Source organism: Schistocerca gregaria, chromosome 5, assembly GCF_023897955.1.
Source record: "Schistocerca gregaria isolate iqSchGreg1 chromosome 5, iqSchGreg1.2, whole genome shotgun sequence".
Taxonomy (NCBI): Eukaryota; Metazoa; Arthropoda; class Insecta; order Orthoptera; family Acrididae; genus Schistocerca; species Schistocerca gregaria.
In genome coordinates, this window is record NC_064924.1 from 345,478,726 (window position 1) to 345,494,764 (window position 16,039).

At 49.7% G+C, this 16,039-nt stretch overlaps 1 protein-coding gene across 1 annotated transcript in view; it reads right to left on the reverse strand.

The window, feature by feature from the left end:
- Positions 1-16,039, reverse strand: part of LOC126273334 (zinc finger protein ush) — a 264,681-nt gene that overhangs the window by 16,441 nt on the left and 232,201 nt on the right. Inside the window, exons 3-7 of the mRNA XM_049976880.1 lie at positions 15,777-15,999; positions 14,225-14,383; positions 11,187-11,291; positions 8,547-9,511; positions 893-2,092 (exon numbers count right to left, since the gene is read on the reverse strand). Coding sequence (XP_049832837.1) covers positions 893-2,092; positions 8,547-9,511; positions 11,187-11,291; positions 14,225-14,383; positions 15,777-15,999 — 2,652 coding nt within the window. The remainder of the gene's footprint in view (positions 1-892; positions 2,093-8,546; positions 9,512-11,186; positions 11,292-14,224; positions 14,384-15,776; positions 16,000-16,039) is intronic.

The following is a 16,039-nucleotide window of genomic DNA, read 5'->3' on the forward strand; positions in this document are numbered from 1 at the left end:
ATTCTGAGATACAGAGTCCTAGATAAAACTAGCGGTGTCTGTCAAGACCAGCAAGTTTATTTTCTTTAGACGTGTCAGTGGTGATAATTTTGAAGTTAATGAATTATGTTTTGGTTTCTATAATACTATATTTGTTGGATCTACCGTTTTAACAGATGTTCTCACTCGTTTTTTTTTTCTAGCTATCAAGTCATGCAAATGTACTACTGCTGACAGAGCGGCAAATATCACCGGCAATATTTCACCGTTGGAAGCAAAAATCAGAGATCTGTATGTTTACTTTTTGGCCTATTCTTTGAACCATGAAGCTCAAGAGGTAGCGCAGAATGAAACCATGACGAAAGACTTAAATGTAAGAGAAATAACCAGTTTTTTCGCAGATCCCCCAAACGACTAGAAAAATTTGAGCGTATACGCGCTGCTCAAGGCGCCAGCTTTATCCATCCTGTATCTCTTTGGCCGTTTTGTGGAATAAGTTCCTTGAAAGCCATTTTCTAGAATTACGAACAGGAACTCGAGTTCGAAAAATTCGATGTCCGTTCTACAGCTCGAGGTTTATTGAATTTTCATGAAAGGCAGATGAAAATTTTCACGAGCTGCTGGAAAGCAATGAGAGGCAGAGGAAAAAGTTACCTTCCCTCGAAAAATGTGTGATAAACCTATACCGCAGCCAATTTCGGAGGATTCCAGAAAGTCCGACCCGTTATCTCCAGGCTGGACGAAAGATCCTGCCTCTCACATACTGGAAACTGATTCTGGCGCCCACAATGGCGAACAGGATGAGCCCACAGGGGCGGCTTAGAATAATATGTTGCGTAACAGCAACCGACTTCCGGCTTTTTTCACGCAGGCGTGCAGGTATCAGCTGAGCAGAAGACGAGCGCCTACTCACCTTGCACTTGGGGCACTTGCGGCCCAGCTTGTCTTCGGGCGGCTTGGCGGCCGGCAGCTCTGCGCGCTTGGGGCAGTAGTAGGCCTGGTGCGCGTTCAGGTTGTCGAGGGAGGTGAACTTGATGCCGCAGGCTCCGCAGATGAACTGCAGCAGCGTCTTGTGGGGCAGCGGCTGCTGTGCGGCGCCGCGGGGGCTGCCGGGCCCGCCGCCGGTGGGGGAGCCGCCCCCGGGAGGGGACTGCGCCGAAGAGGGGCCGGCCGCCCCCGGCACGCCCGCCTCCTCGCCGGAGCCCGCCGCCGCCGCCGACGCGCCCGCGCCGCCGCCCTCGAGGCGCGCCGAGCAGTAGTGGCGCTTGTGCGCCACGTAGTTCTCGTGCTTGCAGAAGACGATGTTGCACTCGCGGCACTTGGAGACGCCCTGCTTGACGAGCACGTGCGGCGGCAGCGCGGGCAGCTCGGCCGCCATGAGCAGCGGCAGCAGCGCCGCGGCCGCCGCCGCAGCCCCCGCGGGGCCGCCCAGCAGCTCGCCAGCCCGCTGCGCCGCCAGCAGCGCCGACGCCGCCCCCGGCGCGCCGCCCGCCACCGCCGGCGCCAGCAACGGCAGCGACCCGGCGGGCGGCGTCAGCACAGGCGGCAGCTTCGCCACGGCCGTCACCGGCTGCGGCGGCGGAGTCGCCAACGACGGAGAGGCCGACGAGGAGGGCGCGAGGCCGCGCCGCGTCGCGATCACCGGCGAAGGGTAGGAGAGCGGCGGCGGCGGCGCCACTTCGTCGGCCGACTGCCCGTCCGAGCCGAGGGAGCGCGTGGGAGACACGATGACGCGCTTCTGGTTGGCCACCAGCACTTCCGGCTTCACGGTGACGACGCCGTTGGGGGTGCGCCTGGGCGACTTGGGGGAGGGCGCGTGCGGCGGCTGCTTGGGGCTGGCGACGGCGCCGGGGCTGTCCCCGCGGCGCGCCGGGCTGGCGGCCGACGGCGCGGGCGACGGCGTCGTCGACGCGGAGGACGCGGACAGCAGGTAGGGCCCGCAGCCCGCGCCGCCCGCGCCGCCCGCGCCGCCCGCGCCACCCGCCTCCTCGCGGCCGTCGCAGTCGCCGTCCGCCGCGTCGCCGTCGCTCGTCCCCACCGGCTGGTCGGCGCCGCCGTACAACGCCCTCCGCACGCTCAGATCTAGTGGACCGCTCGCTTCGGAGCCTTCTCTCTGCAACGACAGTTAAAAGCTCACTTAGCTGAGTTCGCGACTTGTCGATTGCGGCTCCAGCTGATCCGCTTCACGTACTACCTCGTAGAGCCCTTACTTTGTTGCAGCCCCCGTAACAGACTGAGCCAGAAGCAAGTTCTTCAAAACCAAACAGATTAATACTCGACAACACGAAAAGGTCCTCACCCGACTACCTGGATGTAATATTAAGTTAGAAATTGTGGTATGTTCCTATGAAAGCAATCTGCTGAGGTCTTCGGTCCCAAGACTTACACACTACTTAACCTAACTTAAACGAACTTACACTAAGGACAACATACACAACCATGCCCGACAGAGGACTCGAACCTCCGACGGGGGAAGCCGCGCAGTAATGTGCCATTGCGCCTCAGACCGCACGGCTATTCCGCGCATCTAATATTAAGTGATATCAGCGAGGTGATAATATTCACCAGAGAAATAGACAGTAAATGTCTACATTTCATTTTGGATTTATTACGTCTCCCTGAGGATCGGCTTTCATCATTCAAACTTGAATCTACAACTAATTAATTCAATTATCATTGGTACTCTGACTGCAGTCTCTGAGTTAGTAACGAATTATGTTGTGTCACGTTTCCCTGCCATATCTTACAACGACATAGTTTACCGTCGATGACTACAAACATACGTCTACTTCTTTAGCCGTTTCTTTCCGAAATGTGAGAGCCTGAGACAGTACGTATGTCCCTTCACTCTCGTAAAAGGTAAAGGTGCTCTGGCTAGTAATCGGCCTACTCCTGAGGCGCTAGTTCAAACTTCGATAATAGTGGACACCGGTTCTCTCGGAATTGATGCGCTCGGATCATTAGAGCACAGAGCGGAGGTTTTGTTATGATGTGGTGCATAAAAGGAGTTACTTTGGGTACCAACCGAGGCTTCGCCATTTCCGAAGAGTTTGCGACATTTGAGAACTACGCACCATTCCGTACAACAATACGAAGTTTTTCTCCTGCAGCGTGGTGAACAAGTGATTTGGACAGTCATAATCCTCTTGCGTCTAGGAGACAGCTGGTGCGCTTTTATACTTATCGTCATCACAGCACCTCCGTGAGTACCTGGCCTACCCCGCTTTAAGTCTCAGTTAGCATAGTGCACCTGAACCCCTCTGATAAAACTCCTAGACATAGTATAGTGGCGGCTGTGAAAGAGAATCCAAAATAGAAAATGAGGTAATTCATAGCGTGGAAGTCTGCTCGAATACTTTCATTTTAGTGTTCCAGCCAGGTTGTAGCTTCCACGTCACTCATCATTTCCATTAATGACCGAGTCATCGTCGACGACGTATGGCTGAAGTCCAGTGGAGTTCTTGAAGTTCCAATAAATTATCTATTGGCGCATGACCATTTTGAGATGTAAATAAAACTACCAACGTTTCGGTTGCTTTCACGAGCAGTTTTCCTCGGGGTCACAACTTGCGGTATGCGTTTGAAGAGTAAGAGTGCTACTGATCGTCAGTTGTCAAACTGACAGTGGCGTCTTGCTATTCTGTGTGATGATTGGATGAAAGGAGGACGGAGGCCAAGGGACCGGCATCGCGTGCCGTAGCAAATACTGGACAAGTGGGAGTACAGGCGATGCTAGGCATCTTCTTTTGGATTCGCCGGCCCTGCGACGACGAGATTGCACGGAACTAGCAGGCGCCTACCAACCAGATGTGCTCGCCTTTCATGCTACCTATTCCAGTAAATTAGTACAGTGATTCTCAGCAATAAAACAATGGGAATGAGGATCTCAGAAGGGAGAAAGATACCTTAGACGCGAATCACGAACTTAAATTTTGTTCGGCCTACACCGTTTCACTCGAAGCAGATGACTGGATGATACGCAACACGCATTGTATACGTACCGTACGTCGCAGAATGCCTACTCTCTGCCGCCTCTCAGGGCCATGCTCAGTTATAAAGGACGCCTAGTCCAACATCGCCAGAAAGCTTTAGCAAACATTTTATCCCTAACAAACCCTCTCACCCCTAGACATCAGTTGCAGACCTTGAAACACTCTGTAGATAGCTGCATCATCAGCAAAAAATCTGAGATTACTATTAATATTGTCTGCGATATCAGTAATACAACATGAACAGCAAGTTTAACAATACACTTCCCTGTGGCACACCCAAAGTTACTTCTACACCTGTATATGACTCTTCATCCAAGATAACGTTCTACGTCCTCCCTACCAAGGAATCCACAGTGCAGTCACAAATTTCTCTTCATAACCCTTACTACTGTCTTTTGATGATCATAATAGGTGCTGTACAGAGCCAAAAGATTTTCGGAAATAATGCATCTACCTGACTGCCTTGATCTATGACTTTCAGAATGTCATATAAGAAAAGTGAGACTTGGGTTTCACTCGATAGATGTTTTCGGAATCCGTGCTGGATGACAGGGAGATCACTCTTGTTCGAGATATCTCATTACTCTTGAGTTCAGAGTAATTGTGTTGTGAGATTCTACAACAAATGGATGGCAAGGATATTGGAGAGTGGTTTTTGGACCACTTCTACAGCTCTTCATGTCGGCGGGAACGGTTTTTTGTTCTATGGATCTACGGTAGATTAAGCTTAAAACAGAGCCTAACTCCCATGAGAATTCGGTATAGAAATTGACAGTTATTCCATAGTCCCCAGCAGCTTTGCTCAGTTTCAGTTATTTTTCCTGTTTTTTGGCCTACTGAAACTAACGTCTATATCACTCATCTTTAGAGTGGTGCGAGAATTGAACTGGCGCACTAGCTCTGGTTTTCCGTTTGTAAAGAAATATTTGAAAACGCACTTCAGCATCTCTGTTTTGCTTTGCTACCGTCTATTTAAATCATGAGTGCCTGGACACTAGCTTTGCAGCGCTGATAATATTTACCTTCGTTCAGTACGCGAATGCAACTGGATGGGAAGTATTTTCATTCGTGAATGGAATTTGATATAAACTCGGTAATAATGGTACGAAGTTACCTCGGCCGTGCACTAGACACTAGCTTGTTGATTATATATGAGTGAGGGGACTTCAAAAAGTAAGCTGCAGATACCGCCGCACCCTAAGACCACTCCGCAACAAGAGTGCCGCACTGTCAGAAGAGGGTAAATGCTCTGGGTTTCCTACAGCCACAGTTCTGCTGAGGTACGATTGACAGGTGCATCACGGTGTGGAAGTGGGCTGGTGTAGCGACTGGAACCGTACTCCAAAACTGAAGTACGGGAGACAATAAAACTCTTGTGCGCAATATATTTAAATTACACTCAAATTCACTGTGAAATGGTGGATACATATGGACGAAATTCAACGTGGCGTCCAGGCATCGCGCAATGGTATCAGTAATTCGCCCAAGGTCGCACAGACGTGGGTGGTGCTGACAGGGAAGGAAGGCCGTCGACATGGAACCCAGACGACAAAATGCAGACTATCGAGGAACTGATTCGCAGTAATCGCAGATATTCCAACGAGGATGGCATCCACGCAGCGGTTCTCGAACTACTCCATGGCCGAGGAGGATTGACAGAGTGGTAAAAAGTTTCGACCACTGTTTACAGAGACTTGGTTACTCTGTTGAAAAACAGTGTGATGTAACTGTGTCAGTTTGAAGTGCAGTGCAGCATTCACTAAAACTTACTTTACTTGCCAGAATAATGTGTAACTTACTTTTTGAAGTCTGCTCGTAAATGTCGAATTTTTTTGAAACAGATGCCAACTCTGAAAGCCTGCACCCAAAAAGGGAGGGATTGGCATTTTCGAGCTTCAAGTTCCTACTCAACCTCGAGAGGACAGCATTGAATGAATAACAGTTTAACTGAAACTATAAACTTAGCACGGACTTCAATACGACATGCTTTTAATAGTTTCCGCAAAAAAACACTTGTCTCGAAATCTGACAGAAAATTCGAAGAGATTATGGTCGTATGTAAAGTACATCATCAGCAAGACACGATCAATACCTTCACCGCGTGGCAGCAAAGGTAATGTCGCCGATGGCAGTGCCACTGAGACTGGGATACTAAACACGGTGTTCTGAAATTCTTTCCTCAAATAATCAGGAACAGTTGATTGACTGAGAAATAGATGTAGTCGGTGTAACGAAGCAGCTTATATCACTTAATAAACAGAAGTCCCCCGAGTCAGACTATGTACCAATTATTTTCTTGTCCGAGTATACTGATATAATAAATGGTTCAAATGGCTCTGAGCACTATGGGACTCAACTGCTGTGGTCATCAGTCCCCTAGAACTTAGAACTACTTAAACCTAACTAACGTAAGGACAACACACACATCCATGCCCGAGGCAGGATTCGAACCTGCGACCGTAGCAGCCGCACGGTTCCGGACTGCGCGCCTAGAACCGCGAGACCACCGCTGCCGGCTACTGATATAATAGCTCCGTACTCAGCACTTATATACATTCATATAATCTTGATGGCCGGCTGCGGTGGTCGTGCGGTTCTAGGCGATGCAGTCCGGAACCGCAGGACTGCTACGGTCGCAGGGTCAAATCCTGCCTCGGGCATGGATGTGTGTGATGTCCTTAGGTTAGTTAGGTTTAAGTAGTTCTAAGTTCTAGGGGACTGATGACCTAAGATGTTAGGTCCCATAGGGCTCAGAGCCATTTGAACCATATAATCTTGATGAAAGATCCGCACCTAAAGACTGGAAAGTTGTACAAGTCACACCAATACCCAGGAAAGGAAACAGGAGTAATCCGCTGAATTCCAGACCCATATCACTGACGTCAATTTGCAGAAGGACTTTGAAATTTATACTGTGTTCTATCATTATGAATTACCTCGAAGTAAACGATCTATTGACACATGGGAAGCACAGCTTCAGAAAATATCGTTCTTCTGAAACACAATAAAATCTTTATTCACACGAAGCAACGAGTGCTACGAAGTGGTATGTCAGATTGATTCCACATTTCTAGATTTCAAGTAAGCTTTTGCCACCGTCAGTCACGAGCGAGTAGCGACTGTATCCTTGGTGCGGCTACAGACAGCGTCTGACTCATATTGGGAGAGTGAGTTTAGGATGGACAGCCTACTGCCTTTGTGGAAACTAAGGGGATACTATCACATTAATTTCGCAGGTGGTAAATGGTACGTCTTTCCATGTGACAGAGTACAAAGCTAAAGCTTCCCCTCTGGTGGATCTCCTAAATAGCAACACAATGAGAGGGAACATACATGAAAGGAGGAAGAGGAGAGTGACAGAAGGAAAGCTAAAGGTTGGAACACATCCCCATACTGCTGCCGGAAAGCTAGAAAATGCAAATCAGGAGATGAGAAGGGACAGGTTAAGCGCGCTTGGCATGTGTAAACTGAGATTGGGGGGAGAGGGTAGGGGAAATCGAGACTGGTGAAAACGGAACAGGAATAGTGATAGATTAAAAATTGAAAAATAAGATAATGAAGGTGCAATGTATCGATGGAAGGCCGATGATGATACATGAGCAGGGAACTTCGAAACATGTGATATTAATACAGCTTTACATGCCAAACAGCCAACATAAATATGAGAAGGTGGAAGAATATTATGAAAAGATTCAAGGACTTATCGAGAAACAAAATACAAATGCCCGCATTACTATTATGGGACTCTGGAATGCAACTGGGAACGAAAGAAGAGACAAAGATACAGCAGGACAATTTCCATTAGGAATAAGAAATGAGAGATGCGAACGACTAATTTAAGATCATAACCTCACAGTGGGAGGAATATTAGGTTAGAAGGAGAAGGTGTGAAGAGGTTTAAACTTGCAGACACTTAAGGAGGTGGGTAAGGTGTAAGAATTAGAAGATATGTTTATGGAAAAGAGGCAGAGTTGAAGACTGTGTAAACGACAAATGGATAAAAATGAAAGACCAACTCATGGACTCTGTCAAAGAAGTACTAAGAATTAGAGAAAACAAAAGTATCAGGAAATAGTGGATACCGGGAAGCATGTTGCAGAAGATGGAAAGTCGGAGAAAAAGAAAAAAAATCTGGAAAATGAAGAAGGCAGAAAAAAGTATAGGAAACTAAATAATGAATTAAGAAGAGAGAGTGAAAAGCAAGAGAAAATGAGTGAAAGAGAAATACGAGGAAATAGAGAGAATTGAAAGACAGGAAAGTGCGAAATTATATGAAGATTGGCTAGTCAGACAGTTTTACAAAAGAAACTTGTCGACGACTTGTGGTTTGAAGCGTGACTGAGTTGAAGGTGATCATTTCAGACGTCACGCTTTTGCACCTTTAAAGAGCAACGTTGTAGCGCATAGAACCGAAATTTCACACTTTTGCGTTGCAGTGGGAGAAAGTGGCGGGGTTTCAAACAAGTGACCTTTAATTCTTTTGTGCAGTGTATAATGCACAGAGTATATGCAGGTAGTGGTTAACGCAGTAGGCTGCAGCATTAAAAATATAAGCTGTGAAGTGGTGGCTGGTACCTGGTGATGCCTGGGAGGCGTGGAGGTGGCGGGTTCGCCGCCCGTGGTGGGGTCCTCCCTGTGCGTGGGCTGTGACGTCGCTGCGTGGCCGGCGGGAGCCGCGGCCGGAGAAGAGGCCGGAACCTGCGGGGGCGGCTGGGGGTGGGGGTGGGGGTGCTGCGAGAGGATGCCCTGCGCCAGTGGCTGCAACGTGCCGTCGGCGAGCAGCACGCAGGGGCTGTCGTGGTGCGCCATGGCCAGCGCCGCCGGGCCCGTGAGCAGGCTGGCGCCTTGGAACAGCGAGTAGGGCACCAGCAGGATGGGGTTGGTGGGCAGCGCCAGGATGGGCTGTGGCGGCGCCGGCGCCGGAACACCCACCGGCACCACGGCGGGCGACGCCGCCCCCGGGGAGGCTGGCAGCGCGGGGCCCGGCGGCGGCGAGGCGCCGTCCGCCGGCGACGCGGGGGCGGACTCGCCCGTCGACGAGGAGGCGGCGGTGGCGGGCGCGGGCGCCGCCGCCTTGGCCGCCGGGCCCAGGTGCGTGGGGCCCTTGACGACGTGGCGCGTGCTGCAGTAGTGCATCTTGTGCGCGCGGAACGTCTTCACCGACGAGAAGCGGATGTCGCAGTCCTGGCAGTAGCGGTCCACCAGCTGCGGCGCGCCGACCACGCCGGCGTCCGAACCCGCGCCCCCGGGCTGCACCTCCCCGTTGACGGCGGCGGCGGCGGCGGCGGCGGCGGGCGCGGGCGACGCCGAATGCATGCGCATGTGCCGGTTGAGGCTGACCTTCTTGTCGGCGCTGTACGAGCAGTGCGGGCAGGCGTACTGCTTGCCGGTGCGCGCCGCCTTGGCCGCCGGACCCTGGGGCGGCGCGGCGCCGCCCTCGTGGCTGGCGTCGGAAGCCACGCTCTCGTCGCCCTGCAGCGCGCCACCCTCACACGAGCTCGGCGCCGCGCGGCCCTCCTCGCTGTCGCTGTCTGATCGGCCTGCAAGACGCACCACACCTCTAGCATCCACACTGAACAGCGCCAGAAAACACCTATACAAGTACACCGTGCTTGACAGTAACTGCGGGGGGGGGGTGTTCTATATTGTGCCGTACTCTTTGTTAAGTTGGTTTTTTGAGACGTCAAAAGATCTTGTGAACATTTGGATTCGTCTACAAATGACCACCTTATACATTCGTTAGTAAAAATAAGATACATTATGTACTATCGAGAGCTAAGACGTGTCATTTCTTCATCGCTGCAAACCACCTGAAAATCTCACTCACGCTGACTGATGTACCAGCCCACAGACACTGATCCGCTGCGCGAATTACATCAAGGTCTGGTTCACCTCTCTGTCTCGCAACCTAATGCGCTGTGCGTTACGGTTCAAATAGCTCTGAGCACTATGGGACTTAACTCCTGCGGTCATCAGTCCTCTAGAACTTATAACTACTTGAACCTAACTAACCTAAGGACATTACACACATCCATGCCCGAGGCAGGATTCGAACCTGCGACCGTAGCGATCGCGCGGTTCCAGACTGTAGCGCCTAGAACCGTTCGGACACTCCGGCCGGCTCTGCGTTAGGCTGTACGAGTAGATCACGTGACATCTCTAGCAACACTCAAATACATAGTAATAAATTAACGTCGCCGTTAGCGACCTGCATACGTTTAGGAAATGCTCCACGAGATTACTCACGACTTTCTTATATTCTCTGCCGTTATTTTTGGGCTCCCAAATATCCAAGATGGTAGTATTCTCTGTGAAACTCATATTGCAAAACTGAATCACGTGTGTGATATTGATCATTATGCTAGAAACTCCTATCATCAGATGTCTTCATTATTCACTGTATCAGTAACGTGGAGGAGGATTACAGAGACATGCCCGCCGTTTTAACTGGTGCCCATTTTACAGTGCATGCCTCTATCACATCTCTCAAATACGTTGCCACAGCACCGACTCTCTCTGACCAACCTTGCTACGAAGGCATGTAATGGCGTTCTTACATTGGTCATGATCATTTATACATAGCCTATAAATCTATGTTCATGTTAATCTCAGTATGCTCTGCCGTCCGCGGTGGCCGAGCGGTTCTAGGCCCTTCAGTCCGTTACCGCTCGACTGCCTCGGGTATGGATGTGTGTGATGTCCTTAGGTTAGTTAGGTTTAAGTACTTCTAAGTTCTTGGGGACTGATGACCTCAGATGTTAAGTCCCATAGTGCCCGGAGCCATTTTTTAATGAGTATGCTCTAAACATAACGGAATGTGACATATTTTTCATTTACTCAGCCCCCACCCACAAAAGTGTCCACACTCAAAGGAGGTTCATCAGAAAATACCACCTTGGTACTCTGACTGTTACTCTGATTCCAGTTATTATGTTAAGCCATTTGCCATGGTGGTGCGTGCAGGTGAGCGGTATGAGCTTACGATCAGAAGATCCGACACTGTGCCTAGTCCTGATGTGGTTCCACGAGAAACATTTGTGTTCGAGCACCAACAAGTTCTGCGAAAATTTTCAAATCATTAGATCGTCCGCTGCTTTTCGCCAAAACTTCTAAAGGAGCAAAAACAATATAAATATAGTATTTTTAGCATTTCGCTGAAACTGAACCTAGATAACGGTGTTAAACTGAGAGGTGGAGGAGAAAATGATACGGTACCTTTGAGATTCTTGAGCCTGTGCGAGCAGTAGTAGGTCTGGTGTGCCTCCAGGGTGCTGGAAGAGCTGAAGCGGATGCCACACGGCGAGCACATGAACACAGGCACTGCAACAAACAGCCGCATTCTCTGCGTCATACACTGCCTACCTTTGGGATGCCATCTTCACCTGCTCCTTGCTTAAACAGCGAACGTTCGTAACAATACTATGTACTGACAAAATATTTTCGCATTTTTAACCTTTTAACGTCATCGGCAATACGAAAAGTTTCAACAATTTCCCGTCTTCTAGCGAATTTACAGTAGAAAGCTTGCGGAAAAACTGCAGCACATAGATGATGTTTCTGAGCTAATAATAAGACATTACTGTGAGTGGAATTCCTCCTGAGAGCTTGCGTTGGCATATACACACATAAAAAAAAAGTTTTGCATCACGCCGGTTCCCAGAACTCCTGAAGACAGACATTGACTGTGGATATTGTATCACAGACACAATTCCTTTGACTGTTCACAGATGCCCCTAAACCAACCCAAGGATGTAAACAACCATGCATGAGCAGCGTCTATTAGACGGAGGGGGTCCGACAGCCGATCAGTTCCAGTCATTCCACCAGGAAGGAGGTACACGGCTCGTGTTGTCTGTAGTTCAACCGTGCCTAGACGGTCAATACTGCGTTTCGATCGCGTCCGTATTGTTACTTTGTGCCAGGAAGGGCTCTCAATAAGGGAAATGTTCAGACGTCTCGGAGTGAACCACAACGATGTTGTTCGGACATGGAGGAGATACAGAGAGACAAGATCTGTCGATGACATGCCTCGCTCAACCCGCCCAAGGACTGCCACTGCAGTGGATGACCGCTGCCTACGGATTATGGCTCTGGGGAATCCTGACAGCAACGCCACCATGTTCAGTAACGTCTTTCGTGTAGCCACAGGACGCCGTGTTACGATTCAAACTATGCGCATAGGGTGCATGATGCGCAACTTCACTCCCGACGTCCTTGGCGAGGGCCACCATGAAGCGCGGTACAGGTGGGCCCAATAACTTGCCGAACGGACCGCTCAGGATTGTCATTATGTTCTCTTCACCGATGAGTGTCGCATATGCCTTCAACCAGACAATCGTCGGAGACGTGTTTCGAGGTAACCCGGTCAGGCTGAACGAATTAGACACACTGACCGGCGAGTGCAGCAACGTGGAGGTTCCCTGACTTTTTGGGGTGGCATGTGGGGCCGACGTCCGCCGCTGGTCATGGAAGACACCGTAACGGCTGTACGATATGTGAATTCCATCCTGCGACCAATAGCGCAACCATATCGTCAGCATATTGGCGAGGCATTCGCCTTCATGGGCGACAATTCGCGCCCCTATCGTGTATATCTTGTGAATGACTTCCTTCAAGATAACGAAATCTCTCGACTGGAGTGACCAGTTTATTCTCCAGACATGAACCCTATCGAACAAGGGTCGTATAGATTGAAAAGGGCTATTTATGGACGACGTGACCCACCAACCACAATGAGAGATCTACGCCGAATCGCCATTGAGAAGTGGGACAATCTGGACCAACAGTGTCTTGATGAACTTGTGGATAGTATGCCACGGCGAATACAGGAATGCATCTATGCAATAGGACTTGCTACCTCGTATTAGAGGTACCGGTGTGTACAGCAGTTTGGACCACGAGCTCTGATGGTCTCGCTTTATGGTGGTACAACATGCAATGTGTGGGTTTCATGAGTAATAAAATGGGCAGAAACGATGTTTATTTTGATCTATATTCCAATTTTCTGTGCAGGTTCCGGAACTCTCGAAACTGAGGTGATGCAAAACTTTTTTTGATGCCTGTAATACATCTTTGTTCTGAAAATGTATGATATTTGCTCAACAACTCTAATGTAGTTACCAGAAATAACTTGTGGGAAGGTTATTTTCTTAGCACAGAGTAAAATCTGGTGCGTATTCTTCTGATGTCAATGAAAGATAACGTGCAGAGAAACTGAGTATAAACTAACCGATGGCTAAGAGCAATAAAATCATCAAATGTTGCAACCTGTTGTAGATAATTTGCTTTGTCCCATTTCGTCTTTTAGCCAGCTTAAACAGAGCATAACGTATGCTATGCAAAATTTATGCAGAAATTTTGTGCGGTATATTAACAAAAAACACACACACACACACACATCGCTATAAGATAAATAAGCAAGATTGTGCCGTGCATATGCAGATAAAACATTACCTTTCTTATGCACATCTGTGTACCTGTTTCTTCCAATGTGCTCGACAAACAATGACATGAGGGAACAGCTGGACTATAATTGAAAAAGAATCTCCAGATTGTTAAGGAAATCTTATACGCGAGGTTGGATCACGTGTGGCTCAGATGATGACTTTTGGAACAAAAATACGATCTGTGTCTGAACTGAGTTTCCACAGACTAGTGCTGTCAAAGGATGAAAAAATTCAACATAAACTAGCATTCAGCATCACAAGGACTGGACTCATACACTGATTGTAAAGCTGGATGTGTTTAGTATGGACAGTCTGCAAGCTGTGAACCAGAAACTGATGTCCCCTAATACATTATTTATTTCATTATTTGGAAACAGCGAACCTGCCGATTCTACACGCATTGATTCATGCGCCAATAGAAGGCGGATCCAACCACTCGTCGAAAACCAACATACAAAAGATGCGCTCCGCAACAATAACTGAAGTAATTCTCACGAGATTACATGCGTTTTCTTCGCCAACTCGCAAATAAGCTGTCACTTGCTGACCTTACATAGACCTTGGAGTACGCTACAGATTAGTCTCTTAAAACCTACATTCCAAAATACAATATATTATGAAAATAAATATTGTCTCTCGTTTCTTTCGTCTCTTTGTATGCATAACACATCACATAGTTACTTTGCAAACCAAAGCTGAGCCCGGAATGGGTTTGTTGAGGCCAGTCTTGTGAGCAACGAAACACTCAACCAGCGGGTGGCTAGCGAGCAGAGCAGAGCGCCTGGACAGCGGGGCAGCTGGGCTCACCTTGCCGCGGGGCCGGCGGCGCGTCGTGTGCGGTGGCGACCGCCGCTGCCGCCGTGTCCACCTTGGCCCGTGACGTCAGCAGCTGTGGCGACGGCGAGGGCGGCGGCGCGTCCTGCAGCGGCGGAGGCGGCAGGCAGAAGTAGGGGCTCGACGCTATCGCTGCAACATGCGCCGCTTCCGTCACTCCTCTGCTACGCTCGCGTATTGAGCTGTGCGCTACAGTTACAGGCGTCGTCCTCGGTGAATAACTTAGCCAGCAGAGTGTACTCTTCCGTCGGGCTACATGAAATGCTGTGAGTGTGGAACCAATGCACCAAACGGTGCAAAGTATAGACGTAACACGGCCGTTGAACGCTTTTTAACAATTATGTAATAATTATGCACGATTGTGGTTCTTTAGGCCTTACATACACTGTGTGATCAAAAGGTCCGGACACCCGTTTGTAATGCGGCACTACCCACTAGATGTCACGAGAGTCGTCCCCGGCAGTATGCAAGAGAATGGGGAGTGCTGTTTTGTCGGCAGAGAAGCAGTAACAGCAGAATGGGCCGGTCAGGACAGCCCGCGGAGGGCTGCAAATGGTCTCCAAGTGGCTGAATATCCAGAATACCCTGTCCGCTCCATGTAAAGAGATCCAACACCATTTAGCCACCACCAGCTTGCACATTGCCCTTTTGACAACTTGGGTCCATGGTTTCACAGGACCTGCGCCACACTCGAACCCTACCATCAGTGCTTACCAACTGAAACGGGAATCGTCTAACTAGGCCACGGCTTTGCAGTCGTCTAGGATGATCACGAGACCATGAAAGGCCCAGCAGGCGATGTCGTAGTGTTAGCAAAAACACACGCGTAGGTCGTCTGCTGCCATAGGCCATTAACGCCACATTTCGCCGCGCTGCCCTAAAGGATACGTTCGTCGTACTTCTCAAATTAATTTCTGCGATTATTTCAAGCAGTGTTGCTTGTCTGTTAGCAGGGATAAATCTACGCAAACACCGCTGCTCTCGATCATTAAGTGAACGCCGTAGCTCACTGCGGCGTTGTCCGTGGAGAGAGGTACTGCCTGAAATTTGGTATTCTCAGCCCGGTCTTGACACAGTGGATCTGGGAATACTGAATTCCCTAGCCATGTTCGAAACGTAATGTCCCATACGTCTAGCTCCAAGTACCATTCCGCGTTCAAAAGCTGTTAAAATTCCTATGGTGCTGCCATATTCAGGTCGGAAACCTTTTCACATGAATCACCCGCGTTCCACTAGTACACTACCATTTTATACTTGCGTATTCAATACTACCGCCATACCTGCATGTGCATATCGCCATCACATGAATTGTGTCACTTTGTTGTATACAGATAAACACATACATATGCACGTATGTACGTTTTTATAATTTGTAAGCATGTTTGAAAAGTTCATTTACAAAACTTCAGGCAGTGTAGTGTAGAGTTACGTGGTGTACCTAAGTTGAGGTTGGAGTGTTTAGTATGGCTGAACAAAAGGGTTCTGCAAATATGCACTGTGTCCGCGGCACGGAGGTGGCCCTTACCGCTGTGGTAGGCTGCGGCGGCGGCGGCGGCGGAGGGCGGCAGCGCGGCGAGCAGCTGGACCTCTGCGGGCGAGGGCCGGTGCAGCGCGGGGTCCGTGGCCAGGCTGGGGTTCAGCCGCAGCCGCGCCTGCACCTGCCCGCTGCCCGACGGCGGCGCCGTGGGGGCCGGCCCGGAGGCGGAGGCGGCCGCCGGGGCCGCGTCCTCGCCGCCGCTGTCCGATCCCTGCGGCAGTCACCACTTCACTCCTACCGATCCGTGTCCA